Source organism: Podarcis muralis, chromosome 16 (genome assembly GCF_964188315.1).
Source record: "Podarcis muralis chromosome 16, rPodMur119.hap1.1, whole genome shotgun sequence".
In the NCBI taxonomy this organism is placed as follows: Eukaryota; Metazoa; Chordata; class Lepidosauria; order Squamata; family Lacertidae; genus Podarcis; species Podarcis muralis.
The window spans coordinates 26,311,507-26,332,303 of record NC_135670.1 but is presented as its reverse complement, the minus strand read 5'-3'; the positions used below and the strand labels follow the sequence as shown (position 1 = coordinate 26,332,303).

The 20,797-nt window shown below is 47.0% G+C and overlaps 1 protein-coding gene across 7 annotated transcripts in view; it reads left to right on the top strand.

Annotated features, from left to right (window-relative positions):
* PATZ1 (POZ/BTB and AT hook containing zinc finger 1) overlaps positions 1-19,447 on the top strand; it is a 32,992-nt gene extending 13,545 nt beyond the window's left edge. Inside the window, exons 3-6 of one of the 7 annotated variants that reach the window (XM_028708978.2) lie at positions 4,722-4,793; positions 8,325-8,496; positions 13,472-13,609; positions 17,696-19,447. In XM_028708978.2, coding sequence (XP_028564811.2) covers positions 4,722-4,793; positions 8,325-8,496; positions 13,472-13,609; positions 17,696-18,114 — 801 coding nt within the window. In that variant the 3' untranslated portion in view covers positions 18,115-19,447. Of the gene's footprint in view, positions 1-4,721; positions 4,794-8,324; positions 8,497-13,471; positions 13,610-17,692 lie in introns of all 7 variants that reach the window. The other 6 variants (XM_028708977.2, XM_028708976.2, XM_028708980.2 and 3 more) reach the window with 6 other exon arrangements.
* The last annotated feature ends 1,350 nt before the right edge of the window (positions 19,448-20,797 follow it).

The following is a 20,797-nucleotide window of genomic DNA, read 5'->3' as shown; positions in this document are numbered from 1 at the left end:
GATCGAACGCATCGCAGTAATCCAGTGTTGAAGTAGTCAGCGCATGAACTACTGTGGCAAAATATTGATATCACTGCTTTTACTCTTTTCTCTTGGGGGCGTGGGATGTGATCTTTAATGCTGTGGCATGTTTTGCTGTGAGTTCCTCATATAAACTTAATATATTTTAAATCACCATCTGTGAGGATTCTGCTGAAGCAGATGTCACCAGGTGGGGGGGGGGCAATGCAGATGCGAGGGTTGAGCCCAGCCATTTTGTCAGAGTATGATCTGCTTCTTTGTAAAGCTGGGGCTTATTTTTTAAAATAAATCAGTAGCAGCAGCTACAATGCAAACTGTGGGAAAGAGAGGGGGAGAGAGAAGGCACCCAGAGCTCCTTACAGAGGGTTCTGTAGTGTGGCCCAGTACAGTCAGTAGTAAGGTGAAGAAAGATTATGGGTTCCTGCAGAATAAGTGGAGCAGGGGAGCCAAAAATAATGCCAATATATTTCACATCTGGCAACCATTGCCCCCCTTTGGTTTCAGACGGTACATGGGTAAAGGTAAAGGGACCCCTGACCATTAGGTCCAGTCGTGACCGACTCTGGGGTTGCGGCGCTCATCTCGCTTTATTGGCCGAGGGAGCCGGCGTACAGCTTCCGGGTCATGTGGCCAGCATGACTAAGCCGCTTCTGGCGAACCACAGCAGCGCACAGAAACGCCGTTTACCTTCCCACCAGCGCGGTACCTATTTATCTACTTGCACTTTGACATGCTTTCAAATTGCTAGGTTGGCAGGAGCAGGGACACAGCAATGGGAGCTCACCCCGTCGCGGGGATTCGAACCGCCGACCTTCTGATCAGCAAGTCGTAGGCTCTGTGGTTTAACCCACAGTGCCACCCGCGTCCCTTGGTACATGGGTAGACAAGTCTAAAAAGCCCAGGGCACAAATTTTCACGGCCCTCTAGTGGCAATGGTGACTCATTTACCGGAAGTAATTTATTTAGTGTTAACTCTATATAAATTTATAAGGAACTCACAGCAAAACATGCCACAGGCTTTTTAGACTTGTCTACCCATGTACTATCTGAAACCAAAGGGGTGCATTGGTTGCCAGATGTGATTCCCCCCCTGCCCAGCTCTCCTACCCAGGGTGGATTTGATTTAAATCAAATTGATTTAAATCACTAGTCGGTAAGACTTGATCTAAATCACTAGCCAGTAAGACTTGATTTAAATCTCTCTCTTTTTTTTTCTACAGAAAGACACATTCTTGCTGGTATAATCTTAATATTTACAACCAGAGGAAGGTTTCATTTTTGGAATAATAAATTTTCAGAGTAGTTTTTAGTTATATCAAAATGACTGATTTGGTTATACTGGTAGAAATACATAGAAAGATAATTATGAAATTATTGTGAGGTTTAATAAGTTAACTGTTTATATTTGGACAACTTTTCTGCTGTACTTTATTGGGGGGGGGAATCATTTCCTTAATAACAGTTTAAGAATTTATTTAGCTAAAGCAATAACATTATAGCATATGTATCCAAAGTCTGGGCAAAGACACCTGATTTCACCTGGCTCCTCCCTCACCCCTATCCACTGGCTAGCTCTACAATTTGCACCCTACAGTATGGGGGATAAACTGGGTTGACTTTGTAATCCCTTTCCCCCCACTGTTTTTATTAAAGTCACCCCCCCCCAAAGGTCTTTGTAATCTTAAATATATGTTGCACAACACCCCCTCCCCCAAAAAACCCTGCAGAAGTTGTGAAGATCTTAGCACCTCAAACACGTAAGATCTTGAAGACAATTGAGCAATTTAACCCCAATTAGATTAAGGGGCTTAAAATAAACTGTGGCACCCACCACCACCCAACCTGGCATCTTCCAGATGTTTTGGAGCCCAAAACATTTGGAGAGCACCCAGTTTGGGAAGACGACCTATAGCCATGTGTTGGTTGGCATGAGAAAAATATAACCTTTTTCAGTTCAGCTGGGAATAAATGATACTTAGCAAGGCATCCTGAAGATCCCATTAAGGGTGTTTATGGGAATTATTTTTTTAAATACATTTTTTTTATATTTGGGTGCATCAGTTTGTATTTATATGACCTGCAAATTTCAGTATCATAACTAGTGGTTCTCCTTAGGCTTCAGTCCTGAAGCTGCTCAAGAACAGATGAATCAGAAAGACTCATTCTTGCTAGTAAGGTGTGTCGCAAATGGCCAGTAAATTCAAGTTTGCAAACTAAAGGTTGACAACTTATTTAACCAACCTCTGCTGCTGTGCCTTTTAACAGGGGTTTAACATGCAGACATTATAAAGTGGCTGTGTTCATCTCCATGCTGTGAAAACCTTGCCCTGCTGATTTCTTCAGATGAAGCTGCTAGCTGTTAAAGACAGAAGAACTCTGCAGTGGGTGTGTTTTTTTTCTGGTCATTTGGCAACTATTTGGGTGCCAACTGACCTTAACTGGCACAGCCCTTATTCTCTTTTAAGATTGCCTTCCATTTCTGAACTGAACCCATCGGATTTCTCAAGAGCATGCAATTCTACCAGTGCCATTGCAAAACAGAGATTTTTCTCTTCTCACCATATTTTTTTAGTTGTTTTTTTAAAGTTATATTTTATATACTGTATATATTTATTTATATTTCCCCATCTCATAACTAGGAGTTAAGTATCTCAATGCAAAATAATTCATGTGGCTGTTGGTTTTTCCTACCCAACACCTTTATTTTGCTGCATTCAAGTTTTGGTCTGAGATAAATTTATTTCACATGGATTTATTTTTTAAAATATATTTTCACTGTATTTGGCTACCCAGATAGAGCTTTATTAAATGCACGCTGTCTTTTGCACAGGTGTCTTGAAAAAACAAAAGTACAGACAGCTGGGTTTAGCGCTCAAGGCAGTGCACTTCCCTTTTGTGCAAATATATAAATCCCCAACAGTTATAATTACGGAGAAATGTAACTATGGCAAAGACAACTTTCTCTACAATTGTGCCTGGCTTTTTAAGGGGAAAGTGCTTAATGGAATTAGTGTCACTTGTTGTACAAGCACCCATCATCCAGGGCCAGAGTCATATCTCGCCCCACCGCTGCAGGACAACCAAACAGTCAAGTCACCTGACATTATAATACGCCAGATGATTGACAGGTGGGTTGTCCTGCCCACCTCTCAAATTCGGTTGCACAGAGGTTCCCAAGCCCTTGGCGCAGAGTGCTTTGCTACTTCAGTAACACAATGAAACTCCTATTCAGTTTGCAATGACACTACTATATAAAATGATGTCCCCCACCCCACCAGTTTAGCCGTGGTTTCAGTGGAAATCTCTTGAATCAATGTGGCTTCCGCCAGCAAAGGAACAACCATGAGCTCACTTTAAGCTCCCAATTCTTCCTTTGTAGCCACGCCAGGATTTGTTCCGCAGCTCACGTCATATATGATAATTGGGTGTGGTTTTGGAGAAACAGCCTTTTGAGCCCAACGGAGAGGCCTGGTAGGCCAGAGCTAAGCCACAGGCTGGAGTTTCCTGACCCCAGGACAGGGGTGCCATGTTTGGGAAGGCTGCCATAGAAAGGTTCGTTAAGTGAGTCATTTAACGATCATCGCCTTGGAGCCCACTTAGTTTCTCGTCAACACTGGCTCTACAGTCCACCATCCATTTCCAGCAGCAAGGTCAAAATATATTTTCCTTATCTAATTTTAACTTGGAGCTGATTCAGGGTCTGGAAGGGCAGTCTTTGCGCAGGGAACACCCACCAGGAACTTGATCTCGCCGCTATTCGTGTTTACACCAGGTGGGACTCAACAGACCAGTTCACCTGGTCACCTTAAGAGCGAGGATGGGCAGAAAGGAAAAGTGCCTCAGATGAGTTTTTTCATGGGAAGAGGGGAGGGGGAAATCCAAGGGGTTAATGAATGTCATCTTCCACTCCATCCCCATCAGTGCCTGGATCTTTTAAAACTCAGCCGCAGAAGGAAAACCTGGAATGCTACTGATTCTGCTGCAGCCAGAATTGCAGTCGCTCTGCCTTCACCACCATGTGTGCGACCCAAGACCGACCAAGATAATGAAGATCAATTGGGTGTAACATGGGTGGGGGGCTCTCCCATGCACGCTGTGGCCGCCCCCCCCCCCCCAATGCAACTGTTCTTGGCAGGATTCAGCCTTGTGGCCAGAGTCGGCTCATGCAGAAGTGTGATTTGCATGAACTGGCTCCTTCATGTGGGCGCTCTCCACAATTTGTGCAGTCCATACTGGTGCCTTCTGGATGTTTTGGTCTATGACTCCCATCGTTCCCAACCAGCACAGCCATATTGACTGTTCCAGCATGGCAGGGGCGGTTGGGAGTTGTAGTCCAAAATGTCCGTGTTGGGCTGGAGCTGATGGAACTGGTAATCCAGAACTTCTAGAGGGTCATCAAAGGCAGGTATAGAAGTTCGCAGTATTGATTGGAGCGTGGAAGAAGAAATTAACTTGCTTTCATTTTTAATTGTGGGGCCATCTCCTGGGGTAATTCCCTTTTTACCTGCCACATTTAAGTTAGTATCTGGCCATCTTCAGCATTAGGAGACAAAACCTGATTCTCAAGCAAGCTAGACTTGTATTCCCTGAAAAATAAAAAGTTAAAAATAATCATTCAGAAAACTCGTGCTTTTCCCAAATGATTTCATTGCAGAATGAGTTTCTTCCTTATCTAATCTCTCTTACTTCCTGCCTATTAGCAGGAAATTGCCAGCCTCCATGGAATAAGCTCAGAGACATCTACATCCCTAGAGCAGTTGAAACTTCAAGAGGTATTTCTTAAACACTGTTTATTTTTTTAAAAACTTCTCTATTTTTAGTAATATTTATCTGCCTTTGCAATGCTTGACAGGAAAGCACTGGAGTTTTCCTTTATTATTATTATTAACAGCGCTCTCTGATAATCTTAAATTGTATATTTAAAGACATTAACCTCTTAAAATTTGAAATGTTTAGTTTCCTTCAAAGCTGATTGTATTGTCTCTTGTTTTCTTTTTCTTTTTAGTTCTGATTTTAGGCTTTCTGGACTCTTTCTGTATTTCTCTCGTTCTCTTTGAAAGAATGATTTTTGCCAGTCTGCTCAATAACTAACTGTGATCGAGAATGAGCTCCATAATGCCTGGCTTGAAAAGAAATAAGCAAATTAAACGCAGCAACAAATCACTTGATACCTGTTTTTGTTTCCAGTGAGCTGCGTGGCATACTGGTGACAAAGTAGACTCAGCCTCTTGGGACTTTCTGCTGCACAAGCTCTGCCATGGAGCTTATGCAGGAGAACTTCCCAGCGGGTTGTTCTGAAGTTCACTCCTTTGGCGTCCTTTCCATGAGCAAGGCTTGCTGTGTTTCTTTGTTTTCCTCTTTATAGCTCTGAATGTGCCTGTTACTTAGTCATTTTGAAATTATACCTGAACACTTGTCCTAACAGCCCAAAGATTTATATATTTTAGTCTGCATCATAGGAACTGCTATCGGTTTCCCACAGGTAATCACTTCCCTGGTTGTGTTGGGGAACTACAACTTTCCTCTCATCCATTGGTTATGCAAAATGCACTTTTAAAATAGCAGTGGGCATCGCTTGTGTCGGAACCCTTTCTAAAGTCTCTGTGCCCAGTTTATTTTTTGCTAAATGAAAGCTGCCCCTGTTTTGCTCAGCGCAATGTCCAAGTGGTTATATTTTGAATTTTATATATCTGTTTCTGACTTAACAGCTTTTTGTAATGTCAGAGTCATTTCTTAGTGGAATCTATTCATGGGACAAATCACAAATAATTTTGTGTTTTTTATTGCGGTGCTCTGGTCTGGATCCTGCAGGAGGAGGCAGAAATTTCCTCTTAGTGCCTTGCCTACCAAGGGACCTGACCTAAAGTCTCTTCAGACTAAGAGAAAACAGTGATCTATCTTCATTTCTTTCCTTTTTTAAAAAAACAGAACTTGCTTCAGGCTATTTATGCAATGACGTCTCTCCTTTAACGCCATTCTGCATCATTTAAGGGCCAGCTTCAGTAAATGTGTAACACTGATAGGGAAGGGCCATAGCTCAGTGGTAAAGTTTTCACCTTGCAAGCAGAAGGTCCCAGCTTCAGTTCCCCAGCGGCATCTCCCCATAGGGCTGGAAATGTTCTTTGCCTGAATCCATGGTGAGCTGGTACCAATCAGCATGGCTGGACCAATAGAGTCTGACTCCATATGCGGCAGCAACTTAACACTCCTGATCATCTTCGGAACTCTAGAATTCCAAGAAGAGCAGGGAATCCCTGGCAGATGTTCCTGTTGTGGAACTTCTTAGCCTTTTCTCCCTCTGCCCAGAAGAGACATGTTTGGGCATTACAAAGGCAGCCCTAGTCTAGGATCCAACATGGGTGTTGGGTGCCATCACACGGGCACTGGAGGGAGCAGGACGTTGAATAGGGAGGGGTTGACCTCCATGCTGAGCAGAGACTTTTACTTGTAGGGATTCAAATTGTGCCCCATAACCTTTCCTGCTTCTAAAACTCCTCCGGTGAGAGTCAGGCTTGCATGTGTTCAGAACTGATATGTATTATATATGGAAGAATTCTGAAGCTTGCCTAAATTACGCAAATGAAGCCATTTCCGATTGATATTGCATAGTCTGGTCTATCATTTTAGCAAATTCCCCCCTTTTTTTATTCTGCTGCTGCTTATACTATAAGGAAACACTGGAGGCCTTCCCTCCACCCTGCACATACACTTGCCTTAGAGCCATGAGGGCTAGTAACGTGGCTCTTTTATTTATTTTTGTGGAAAGTGAGATTAGCAGGAAGCTTAACTCTGCGCTCACAATGGCCTCTCCTGCGGTGGCTTTCCTGCACTCCCTCTGAATCGTAGCCCTGGTGGCTTCTCTAGAGCGACCTCTCGCCTCCCCTGCTCTTAGTTTTCTCCGCTACTTGTGGCTGTCATCTTCCCTCTTTATTCCTTCTGCCTTCCCACCCCTACCTTGCCTTGTGTGTGATTTCCCCTATGCCCAGGAGTTTTGCCTTTCTCCATCTGGCCCGGGGGCACTTTCTGCTTGGCCTCTCTCTCCTCCACCACCTTCCCTTCCCTACCTGCTCCCATCTTCATTCGTCTTTCCTTACCGCAGCCTCATTACTGCTGTTTGAGGACCTCTCCTCCTGTCCTTCCCATCTTCTCCCTCTTACTTAGATCATGATCGTCCTGGTAGAACCATCTAGCACTTCATTGTGGGGAGCATATAGTGTTTGGGAAGAGTTAGTGAATGAGCGCTAACTTGGGGAGACCAAAATGAGCCCTGGCTTCTTAGAACAGCCTTTGCCAATGCGGTGCCCTCCAAATGGTTTAGACTACAACTCCCATCAGCCCCCAGCCAACATCCTTGTATGATGCCACAGCTGATGGGAGTTGCAGTCCAAAGCATCTTGAGAAGGCAGTCTTAGAAAGTCATAAGCAATGCATTGCATTTATCCTCTTCAAAGTGCTGCAATCTAATGGAGTCCCCAGGGCAACTTTGGATGCTGTGTCTTTGTAGCATTGGTGATTTAAACTGCTCCTTCTGAATAATGGATGTGCTCAGACGCCCATTCTAATCATGGGCACTGAGTTTAAAATTTAGTTATTGGACGCTTATTTACAGGCCAATTTTCTATTTTAAATGTTCCAAGTGGCTTACAGAAGATTAAAAAGAACAGCGAGCAGCACGGAAGGCCATGAATAATTAAGATATCTAAAGAAATCCTAATGGCAGGGGAGATCAATAAAACTAACTTAAATTAAATTTAAGCACTCTGGGCTGTCACCCCTCTGGTCAGGAGCTCTGGAGTTGCTCCAGCCCATATGTGGAGCTCATCTGCCCGATTCTGCTTCTCTCTTCATTCTGTAGAGGGGAGCCCTCAGTAGTATGTGGAAAAGCCCTTCCGGATACCACAGAACTCTGTGTTGACCTGAAGTCCTGTGTTTGCAAGAAGCTGGTGGGTTAGAGCAGCCTCGGCCAAGCCAGGGCCCTCCAGATGTTTTGGACTACACCACCCATCAGCTCCAGCTGAGGCTGATTGGACTTGTAGTCCAAAACAACCCCCCACCAAGCTGGGGATGTTCCCTAAAACAGCATCTGCTTGCTTGCTTCTTGAGCTGGGGTGCACTTGGCAAAGCAGGGCTTGACTCCTCAAACATTTCTGCCATCGTAAATGAAGGTTCTGGAAGCCTGCTTCTTGATTTCGGTGCCCCTCTTGAAATCAATAGCCTCACGTCACCGTAGTGTTAACCTTGGTAGCGGTGTGTGTCTGCCTGCCTATGTGTGTGTTTAATGTGGGTTTTGCTGCTCTCCACAGACCTGCAACGCCTCTTTTGCCACCCGGGACCGGCTGCGCTCGCACCTGGCGTGCCACGAAGACAAAGTCCCATGCCAGGTCTGCGGGAAGTACCTGCGGGCAGCGTACATGGCCGACCACCTGAAGAAACACAGCGAAGGACCAAGCAACTTCTGTACCATCTGCAACAGAGGTAATGAGCGCAACTTCTTGCAAAGCGGGCAAAACGAGAATCCACAGGGCGAGAGGAGGGGAACTCGGGCAAAAGGCTTCTCCAAGAAGAGAAGGAACGGCAGGTTTTTTGCAGCTGGCATCAGCAAAGGGTGAACCGCTTGGCTCTTGAGTCCCACTAACAGTGGTTCTCAACCTGTGGGTCGCCAGATGTTGTTGGACTACGACTCCCATCATTCCTAGCCAGCATGGCCAGTGGTCAGGGATGATGGGAGTTGTAGTCCAACAACATCTGGGGACCCACAGGTTGAGAACCACTGCGTCACTAACACATCCATAGCTGGCTGGCCACATGAGCACAAGTGGGACCATCACAGGTCTCTTGCCTCAACTCTCACACCCACTCAGCCACATCCCCTTGGCTAGCCTGGAGGGGCCAGGTGGTGTAATGGTTGGAGCAGGGCCTGGGAGACTAGGGTTCACATCCCCCCTTATCCATGTGATGATCACTTGGGGGCCAGTCACTGCCTCTCAGCCTCACGGACCTCACAGGGCTGTTGTGGGGATTAAATGAGGAAAGGGAGAGCCATGTACACCATCTTTTAGCGCCTTGGAGTAAAAAGGTGGGATGTCAAAGCAGTAAATGAATAACACATCAAATTCTGAGGGATCAAATCATGAGGGGCGTAGAAATTTTTTGGAGCAGCCCAGTCTATCAACTAGTCTCCCACACCCCTGATTCCTTTCACTGAGTAAAAACAACACTTGGAAGTATCTGTGGAAGTCAGAGCCAATTCACCTCAGTAGTTGAATGGTGTTTTTCCATCTTCAGATTAGGAGATTTCCAGACAGAGAGCAGGATGGTCCAGGTTATCAGAAATGTGGGGTCCGAAAAGTGAATGAAGTCTCTTGGGATAGGGAGGCGAGATGGGGTGAATTCCCGCCCAGTGCTAAATACCCACAAGACCCCAAAAGCAAACCAGCGGGTTCTCATCAGAACTTGGCAGGGGCACCTAAGCCCCTTCCCAGGTCCCATTTATTAGCATTTTAAAACGGGTAGGTGCCTGATCCTTCACACCCTCACACTTGTTAGTGTGTGTGCTTTGTAAGGGTTGTTCGCACATTATTCTCTACCTGGGTACAGATAGCCTGTATTTGGGTTCAGCTGCTCGTGAGACAGAGTCTACAGGTGTTCATTTTAAAAAGCACCACCTGTTTTCTCAGGTGTGGGACTGTCCCTGCAGCCTCTCTACATGGCCTTAGGATCATAGTATTGTAGAGTTGGAAGCAACCTCCCAAGGGTCATCTTGTCCAACCTCCTGCCTTGATTGTGGGTGGCTTGTTCCCATCAGATATGAGCAGCCTCATACCCAGGGCTGCTCTGGAAGTCTGTAAGAAACAAGAAAAAAAACAGTGCAGTTTTGAAAGGTTCACTCCCAATTGTATCTGAACAGACAGAATCCAGCTGCTTCACCTAAGGAGCTATCATGCAAAATTTGATTAGAATTCTTGCAGTTGGTTAAAATCAGTGATTAAAATCAGCTGAGTTTTGAAAGACTCAGTCCGCCATCTTGATTTTAAAATGCTACCAATTACTGGAGGCAAGTCGCCGTTGATAGCCTTTTCCTCCACAAATTTCGAATCCCATCTGTAGCCATCGCATAAAAATGGAAGTGTGTCTCCACAGATAAACACATAAAACCATACAGTAAAACCATATTTAAAAAAGTTTAAAACATACATAAATTAATGATTGTGGAAGGGTGTATTCTTAATGGTCTGCATAGGCCTGGCAGAATAGAAAGGTTCTTGGCAAGTAGGCACAGAAGGCACCTGCCGAACCTCTAGTGGCAGGGCGTTCCACAGGACTGGGCCGATGACTGCTGGCAACGATGATGCTATTGTCAAATGAGCCTCACCAACTCGGGGAACAGCCGACGAGGCTCCTGCAGGTGATCTCAGAGACTGAGCTGGGATTTAAGGACTCAGGCAATCCCTAAGTTGTTCAGGGCTTTGTAAATTAATATACCAGGACCTTAAACCTGGCTCAGTAGAAGATGGGCAGCCAGTGATACTGTTTAAACAGTGGTGTCATGTGTTCTCGACCAGAAGCTGCTGACAGCATTCTGGCCACCCCATTCTGCACCAGCTGGATCTTGAGAACCAGGCCCAAGGGCAGCCCCACATAGAGCACGTTATAGCAATCCAGCCTTATGGCTCCAGTCCATGAAACTTGTTGGGAGGTTGTCCAGGAATGTGCAGAGTACCACCACCCCCCCAAGTCTGCTGTTGACACTCCTGATTTGGGGAGAGGGGTTCAGCCTGTAGTGTATGGGGTGTCTCACATTGTCTTAAATATGTATGTAAGCTAGTTTGGATACTTGTGGTTTTGAGAGGTTAATGGGGAAGGTAAGGCCTAAATATTTTTTTGACAAGCGAGTAAGTAAAAGAAGCAAATAAAGACCCTTTAAAAAGTGCAAAATAGCAGAATAACGCCCCGGGAGCCAGAATTAGATTGTGTAGCCCCCTCAGTTACAGTTTTTGGGAGGCCGGCCAACACAACGTAAACCCGTCAGAGCAACAGACCATTGCAATTATGGCAACTGCAGAGCCAGGTGATTGTTGCTGCCTTGGCTGCAGAAACAAAGATAAATGGATTACGGCTCCATTTTTTTTAGATGTTGGGGGAATCACATCTTGCTATCTCTCTCTAGAAAAATGGAGGTGCTCCTTTGCTAGTACTCTGGCTATAAAGGAATGAATAATACATTGGGGTTTTATGTTTTTTCAGAAGCAGCAGCCAGATTCTGCCAGGCTAGTCCAGGGGTAGGGGAAACCTCAGACCTGGGAGGGGGGGCATATGTGGCCCTCCAGGCCTCTCCATCTGGCCCTTGGGACTTTTCCCAGGCCATAACCCTCGCTGACCTTGCCGCGCACCCTCTTCAGCTGGTTTTTGCCTTGCTGGGATGAACTGCTTGAACTGCAGTCATAGTTCTTTGCTTGTCTGGATGGAGGGTGGAGTGGGGTATGCATGTGCCAAGTGCATGTAGAGACTAGCTACCTGGGTAGAGACAGCGTAGCGCAGTGGTTAAAGTGTCAGGCTAGGACCTGTGAGACCAGGGTTCAAACCCACACTTGGCCATGATGCTCACTCCATGTGACATTGGGCCAGTCTCAGTCTCGCCTACCTCACAGGGTTGATGTAAGGAGGGGGGAACCATTTTATGCCACCTTGAGCTCTTTGGGGAGGGGTATAAGTGTAACAAATAAATAGTACTGCACAAAGGTAGCACTTAAATTTGTTGCTCCTCCCCGCCCGCCACTGACATGGTTCCCCCTGAAGGGAATATGACCCTTGGGCTCGGGAAAGTCCCCGACGTCTGCAGCAGATCAGCTTGTCGCTTCACATGATTGTATAAAGTTGTAATCATTCAGTACTCTCATCATGTTGTGGCCTGGGAGGTAGAGAGGAATAGCCCAGTTCTCTCAGAAGCATCATCAGAAGCCTGGTGACTCCTTTTTGTCTTGGTTGAGTGTGCTCCTCTAGAATGCTGGGCTTGCTTACTTGCTAATCCTCAGGGCAGCCAGTCCCCAACCTGGTGCCATCCAGATGTTTTGGACTGCAACTCCCGCCAGTCCCTGCCCCAGTGCAGCTGTGCATTCTCATCCGCATTGAGGAACTGCTGCCCAAGCCCCTCTCTCTCCTGGGCAAGGAGATTTCATTCCTCCTTCCTGTTTCCATCCACCCCGTCCAAATCCACCAGAATAGGCAGCCTGCTCTCAGCCCAGGTGAATCGAGAAATAAGCATCCAGGCTGCCAAAGTGGCCTTCATACATTTATTTAAGATCTCCTGGCCTCCTTTTGCCCTGCCCTCTTCTGCAAGCCATATTTGGTAGATTGCGGATTTGTTTTAGGAGCTGGGCCAGCTGAATCCTACAGGGAGCTCACTTAGCATGCGATTTGCTGCAGGAGAGAAAAATATTCAAGCGTGTGTCCCGGCCAACCTGGTGCCCTCCAGATGTTTATAAACTACAGCTCCCTTCAGCACCCAGCCAGCACGGCCATATTCAATTTTTATCCATTCGCAAAAAATTCCATACTGCCTGCATTAGGAAGAAGAAGCAAAACATCATGTAGGTGTAAGATCAGCAATAAACTAAAGATGCCTTCATAAAGCAACATTGAAATACATTGCAGTGATGCAGGAACCGACAGGTGTTATCGCCTGACACCTGGGATAACTCATGTCAGTAGAGCATGCAACTTTTGCTCTCAGGTTCATGGGTTTGAGCAAAAGATCCCTGCGTTGCAGGGGTTGGACTAGATGACCCTCGTGGCCCCTTCCAACTCTACAATTCTATGATTCTGGAGAGCATCAGGCTGCCATGATGGCTGGGTCTTGACATGGATCCTGGAGGCTTCTTCGTTCTTGCTGCGTATGCACCACCTACTTAAAGCACATGGCTTTCCTCCCAAGAATCCTGGGAACTATAGTTTGCCCTGCATAGAGACACAATTCTCAAGACCCTTAAACTACAGTTCCCAGGATTCTTGGTGGGGCAGATGACCCATGTGCTTTTAACTGTGTGTTGTGTATGCAGCCTCCTTCTCTGTGACCTCACCTATCCTGTGCATAGAGTATCCGAGTTGCTTCTCTTTTTTAAGTCTGAGGAATCCTTTCGTATGGAATGACAAAGAAATGGAGTATGGTGATGATAATAATAATAATAGCCTTCTCTCCCCACCCTGGTAATTTCTGGGTCTTCATTTGCGAGAGCTCCAGAGGCCCGCTGCCTGCCATGTTGAGGCCTCCTCCTGTCGCACGGCGGTGGCTGGCTTTGATCTTGGTTCTTCGGGCACCCGTTCACTCGCAGAGGAACCGAGAGGTGGAGGAGGAGGAGAATCTGGCAGCGGCTAAGCGGAGCGAGGGGGAAAGGCAGAGAGGCATCTGTGTCTGTCCTGGCGGCAGGATCTCATCTCCTTTTATCTTGTTTAGGTTTCTCCTCTGCCTCCTACTTAAAGGTCCATGTTAAAACCCACCACGGTGTTCCCCTTCCCCAGGTCTCCAGACACCCGGAGCCCATCCCGAATGGGGGAGCAGCGTTCCACAGCGTCAGGACCTATGGCATCAAAGGCAAGCGACTCCCTGCTCTACACTTTCCGTCTCTTGACGTAGGACCTTGTTGGGTGCTGGGGAACGGGTGGATAGGGGAGCGCTTGGGGGGGGCAGGGTGCCGGTCAGGAGATCCGCCGTGTTCTGTTTGGGAGAAGGGCACAGCTGAGTTTTCCTTCAGCTGCCCCAGTTCAAGCTGCGGACAAAGGTTTGCATGTCTGAACACTCTCCCAAGATCAACAGCAGTAACTCGCCCATCACTGCTTGGAGAAAGCTAAGCACATAAGCAGGCTCTCCCCCACCAGCAGCAAACACCCAAGTGGTCTGGGAACACCCGCTAGCAGAGCAATCACTTAAATCATTAATGCCATCACAGACCTGTTAAACAAGATGGAGCAAGATGCCAAGAGTTCTCCCCAGCAAGCGGGATTGAAGATACCCTGCCTCCGAACTTGGAGGTTCTGTGGCCTAGTAACCATTGATAGCTTTCTCTTCCTCCATGAATCTGACTAATCCCCTTTAGAAGCCATCTAAACCTCTGGGCATCCCTATATGATCCCATGGCAGTGAGTTCCATAAGATCATCCACTATCCTGGTGGCCTCCAGACTTTTTAGGACTAAAACTCCCATCAGCCTGAACCAGCTCAGCTGGGTTTTCTGGAAACTGTAATTCAGAATATTTGGAGAGCAAATTAGGAAAGGCTGCATAGCGTGATGGTGCAGGGAGCTTTGTCAAGAGGAGTTGCCCTAACTTCGACTGTTTCCCCTGTCCGACTATTCCCTTCTCCACACCACCCATGAAGTGAGGCTCTGAAGTCCAGAGTTACAAAGCTCCACCTGCCTGAAGTAAGACAGTTTAGGAAAAAGTTACAGCTTGGGTTTGCTGGATCTGGCGACCCTAGGAGAAATTTCTGGAGTTACTGAGAAAGAGTTCTGTTTTGATAACTGGGAGAAAGGCCCCTTAGATGGTGGGAGGAATTTAACGTCCCCCCTCCTCTTTCACTAAAGGCTTAAAAATTACATAGTTTTTGGATACATTCTCCTCTTGCCCCTTTATATATCTCCATCCCTTTGAGGCTTAGGCAGGGACCTTTGCGTTCAGGAGGTGCAATGGTCACATAGCCTCGTTCCCTCCCTCCTTAAGATGGTCTCCCTCTGAGAATCATAGAATTCTAGGGTTGGAAGGGTCCTCTAGTCCAGCCGTCTGCAATGCAGGAATCACGGTTTAAGAATCCCTGACAGATGGCTTACCCAACCTCTGCTTAAAAGCTCCAGTGATAGGAGAGTCTTGAGGGGCTTTGTTGTGGAGCAAGGCTCAAGACGGCGGCAAGCCTCAGGCCTGTTTCTCACAAACATGGCCAGCATGTGGCTAAGCAAGATGGGAGCCATCTCTGCATAGTAAACAACATCCCTGTGCAAGAATACTGGCACGTCAGGGAGGTGGTTAAACCGGAACTCATGACTGCTTCTTACCACCAATGAGCTAGTTTCTGTGTGCAGGGGACGGCTCTGTGTGGACAGGTGCTCAGCCGCATGAGTCCTGGCCAGCAGTCTGAAGTGCTCTAGAGAGCCAGGCACCAGTTTTTGGCTTGACTCAGGGAAGATGGAGAAGATAAGATTGGTGGGTGGAATGACTGCCCAGAAACTTAAACCCAATGGGCCGTCATTTAGACTCCTCTGGCTTAGGAAGATGCTGAAAGGCTGTAGTGTGGCATTGACGTGGACTCACTCATTCCCCCATCCCTCTTTCTCTCTCCCGTTTTCTCTGGTCACATTTACACTGTACATTTAAAGCATTATGCTACCATGGCTTTCCCCAGAGAAGCCTGAAAACTGTAGTTTTTTAAAGGTGCTGAGGGCTGTGAGGAGACTCACTCTTCCCCCTCACAGAGCTACAATTCCCAGAGTTCCCCGAGAAGAGGGGATTGGTTGTTAAACCACTTACGGATTTGCAGCCCTGGGGGTTGTCCGCACAACTCTCAGCACCTTGAACAAACTACACTCCCCAGGATTCTTTGGGGGGGAGCCATGCCTGTTTAAGTGTTTTCATAGTGTTGAAAATGTCTGGTGTGAATGTGACCCCTCTCGCACATATACAAAGGCGGCCTGGCTAGGAGGTCCAGTTAGGGTGGTCTACGTATGTGGCAGCTTCTGCATGTCACAAAGAGTAGTGCAGGAGTAGCTGGATAGATCTGACCTGGAGGGGGGACCACAGTCCACCTGGACCTTCCCCGGATGTGCTCCAGCAGAACAAATCCCCCTCTTGTTTTAATGGACCTTTCCCAGAATAACATCCCTGCAGATTGTGATGCCATGTGGGTCAGTGCATGAGGATATTTTGGGGGGATTTTCCACTGAAGGAACCAGAATGCCTCTCAACAGCTTTGCCTCCTCCCCCCCATAAAGAATCTGTTCTGGTTTAGCTAAAAGTTAAGGGCTCAATTAGTATTTTTTTATATAAGGGATAGCTCACAAGTTGCATCTTGGTTTGTGGGTGGAAGTTGGGCTTTCATGTATACTGTCCCAGGAAACAGCCTAGACCTTAAGGAAGCGTCTTTGGGCAGGGGTTGCTGGGACAACACAGGAAGCTGCCATATACCGAGTCAGACAATTGGTCCATCTAGCTCAGTATTGTCTACACTGACTGGTAGCAGCTGTCTGGGATTTCAGACAGGCAGGAAGTCTCTCCCAACCCTACCTGGGGGCTTGAACCTGATACCTTCTGCTAGCAAGGCAGACAGGGAGAGCCCTTAAGCGAGTCAGGGATTCTCCTTCCTAAGAAGCTTTTAGCCACTTTCATCTCTCTTGTGCTGATGGCAGCAGTCTGGTTTTGGTTTTGCATTGGAGAGAGTAGCGAAACAATGCCTTTGTTGCACTTTCCGAGACACCCCTGTGGAAGATGCCAGGCTCTGCGTGGCTCTTGGGTTTCTTGAGAGATCCTGAGATGAGCCTTCCCAAAAGTGCTTTCACTCAGCCTTCGCTAGCCTGGTGCTGTCCAGCTGTTTTGGACTTCAGCTTCCATCGGCTGCTGGGCTGATGGGAATTGTATTCCAAAACAGCTGGAGGGGGCACCAGACTGGCGAAAACTGCTTTTGTGTTAGGTGGGGAACAGGATCAGGCTCATTCTATATCCAGAGGATCATGATTCCTAACAACTACAAGGAAAGACTGGGATGTGTCTTACTGGATTGATTGGAGCCAGGAGGACTGAAATTTGGTTGGATCCCTGCCCCCGCCCACCCGTCGTGACCCTTCATTTAAAGTCAGGCAATGTTGCTTGGTATTAGGGAGAGTCTTTCTGGACTTGACTCACCCCCCAACCCAGATATTGAGGCCGGATGATGGCAGGCGCTAGACCTCATGCCAGTTCTCCAAGTAGCTTTGCAGTCTCATGAAGTCCTAGACCCATTGCGTTGGAAGGGACCCAAAGAGTAATCTAGTCCATTCCCCTGCAATGAGGCCAGGTTGGAACTTCACCATTGCGTAAGGCTCAAAGAGGTGAGCCTACCTGGCCCAGCACCCCAAACCCATCGCAGCCAAAGCTTGCCAGATCCTGTTCCCCTTTCCTTGGAAACTGCTTTGTAGGGAAGGGAAAAGAAAGACATGAGCTGACTTTTTGACTAACATAAATGCATGAGGACAAGCAGGCTATAGGGAACCTTGATGGGCTCTGCCGGCCTGGCAACCCTCCCAACATTTTGCACTACCTCACCCCCGAGTCACACGGCTGTATTGGCTGGGAGTTGTAGTCCAATGTAGGGCACCAGGTTGGGGAAGGCTAAGCTAGTCATTTTAGTGTAAGGTACCAGACGTCCCCGTTTCCCGGGGACAGTCCCCAGATTTACAAATCAGTCCCCTGACAAAATCCATCTATTTAGTAGGAAGTTGAAAAGTGTCCCTGGGTTCATTGAAAAAAATCTGGTAACCATATTTTAGTGGGTTTATGTCCACACAGCTGGACTGGGAAACGGGCAGGTTGCAAAGAGGTTCAGATGGATACTTTGGGATAGACAGGGAGGGGGGCTGTGGCTTGACCTTTAGCATGGCAAATCCACCCCAGGGGTCTAAAGAACGTGCCTTTTTTCTTTTTTCTGTCTCCCTAGAAGGCCAGAAATGCTCACCTTTGGATCAGATTGAGAGCTCGGATTCCTACGGAGACCTCTCAGACGCCAGCGACCTCAAGACCCCCGAGAAACAGAACGCCAACGGCTCCTTCTCCTCCTGCGACATGGTGGTCGCCAAGAATAAATTGGAGTCGGAGGGGGATAAGAAGTACCCTTGCCCCGAATGTGGCAGCTTTTTCAGATCCAAGTCCTATCTTAACAAACACATACAGAAAGTCCATGTCCGCTCCCTGGGGGCCCCCTTAGGGGACTTGGGCCCTGCCCTGGGCTCCCCCTTTTCCCCACAACAGAACATGTCTCTCCTGGAATCGTTCGGGTTTCAGATTGTCCAGTCGGCCTTTGCCTCCTCCTTGGTGGATCCAGACGTCGACCCACAGCAAATGGGGCCGGATGGAAAATGAGGCCGGCTCCCACCTTGACATAGCGGCTGTCTCCTTTGGGTGTCTTAAGATGGCTGTGGGCAATGTGTGGGAGCTGACAAAAAAAATCCAGTTTTGTAGTGGGGAGATTTTTCTGTTTGAATTCCTTTTAGGTCCTCCCTTCCCTTCTCCCCGAAATCTTCCCCGGGGGGCAGAGAGTGTGTGCGTGTGGTGGGGGCCAGCTGCAGGGTTATCCCCTGCACGGCAACGAATGGAGGGGCAGCCTTTGGGGGCTGCACCCCATGGCAGGGCAAAACGGCGCCAAGCACCCAGAAGGTCTGTGGGCGACCCCAGCTTGGAACCCCGCGGATGAAAACTAAACACCCCAAAGGCTGGTTGGGGGAATGTTAAGAAACCCTAGTTGATCTGGCAGAGAATTAGATGTGTGTCTCTCCTATCCTTTTATTTTGGTCCTTCATCCTTCTCTGCCTCATGACCCTTTCCTAAGATTCGCATTGTTAGCATCGTCGTCTGCTCATAAAAGCACATACCTGTGAGGTATCTAGTAGGTAGAGGTACCATTGTTCTTTAGGAAGAAAGGAAGAAGAAGAAAAAACCACCAGAAAACGCAACTTACGAAAGCTTTTATTTTCTTTTTTGAAGAAGCCGAGGATGCTGTGCCAGAGGCAAGGGAGTTGAGGGCGGTTGCCCGCTGTCTGGCCCCACCAGATTCAAATCAGTCCTTGGGTGCGAACAAGCAGCAAAGTTCTCCTGAAAGGGGTGGGTGGGTGTGGGGGAGGTCAGGCAGGTGAGGCCACCCAGAAGCAAATCTCCCACTCATTCCATTGGGGCTCCTTCAGGAGAATTTTAACTCAGTTTTATGCTGCTTTTTTTTCTAACTCGCTCTCAATATTCTCTCTCTCTCTTTCTCTTATTATGATTCTGATTATTACATTTATGATTTTAGGACCTGTTGTAGTGATTTGCTACTGAGAAGCCCTTCCGAGGGAATTATACAGAGAGCTCTTAAAGCAGCTGTCATGTTAGGGTTAGTATTAATTTTTTTTTTAGATGTATCATAATTAATAATAAACTTGGCTAGTTGATTGTTTTTAAGTCTATGGGATAATATAGTTATGCAAAACGGAAGAAAAGGGGAGGGGGAAGGTTTAAAAAAAAAAGTAAAGGCAAGAGCCACACACTCGGTTGGCTGATGCATAAAGACCCCAAAAGATGAAATTGATCGGCAAAAACGATTAATTTTTCTGTACTACCAACCTGTTTAGTGCAAATGAATTATAGAGTTCAGAGTGATTAAAAAAAAGAAAAAACAATTTGATTGGACTGCATTAAAGAAGTTAGAATGGTTACTTTATGCCCCTTTTTGTCTGGTTTATTTTATTTTAATGTGGGCAATGTTTTGGTGAGGCATATGGAACTTTTCACTTTGAACCTGCTGTTAATTTCGCAAGAGGAAAGGAAACCCTCCCGTCAAGGAAAACGGCACTGCTTTTCGGAGGCACTTAAGCTGCGTCCAAGTCAGGTGTTGGGTTCAGAAGTTGGTTGAGCAGATGTAATATTGAGGGGTGGGGAGGTGCATGATCCTGCTTGAGTCAAGCAATTCGAATCTCCAGGGATCTGACTGGTCAAAGGGGCAGTGGGTTAGGTAATTTATAGGCCCTTAACTTCCCCACTGAAATCAATGGGGACATAGAACTGTTCTAGTATTGCTACATCACATTCCCAATAATCCTAATGGGTGAGTACTGTATAGCAAAAAAACAGTCACCACCAAGCCCTAATGATATACTTGTCTCCTTGAGATGCAAATAATAGGTTCTGCTGTTGTTGTTGTTCTTAACTGGATGATATGAAGGTGTTCTCTGTTTCACAAATAATAGAGCTTTGGCGCAGATAAAAGGTCACCGAAATGGTGGAGCGTATAGCTACCATTTTTGTTAGAATCTGCACATTCAGGTTGCAGCAGTTGCTGGTAAAATGCCCCCCCCCCGCCCCCAGAAGTGGGGATCCTTGCTAGGGCAAGATGCCACGCATTTCTGTAAAGACATGCAGGTGATGGAACGTAACGAGCTTGCTGGATCATGCCAGACACCCACCTAGTCCATTATCCTCTTCTCACAGTGGTTACATAGATGCCCCAATAGGAAGCCTTCAACCAGGACCCAAGCAGAGTGCAAGAACCCTCTCGCCTCCTGCGGTTTCCAGCAACTGGTATTCAGCAGCATTAAGAACAAAAGTGGAGGCTGATGGATCAGACCAATGGTTCATCTAGTCTTACATCCTGGTCGCACAGTGGTCAACCAGATGCCTGAATGGGAAGCCTGCAAGCAGGACCCAAGAATAGAATAGAATAGAATAGAATAGAATAGAATAGAATAGAATAGAATAGAATAGAATAGAATAGAATAGAATAGAATAGAATTTATTATTTATACCCCACCCATCTGGCTGGGTTTCCCCAGCCACTCTGGGCGGCTTTCAACAAAGTATTAAAATACAGTGGTCTTTTAAACATTAAAAGCTTTCCTAAAGAGGGCTGCCTTCAGATGTCTTCTAAAAGTCTGGTAGTTGTTCTTCTCTTTGACATCTGGTGGGAGGGCATTCCACAGGGTGGGTGCCACTACCGAGAAGGCCCTCTGCCTGGTTCCCTGTAACCTCACTTCTCGCAGTTAGGGAACCGCCAGAAGGCCCTTGGAGCTGGACC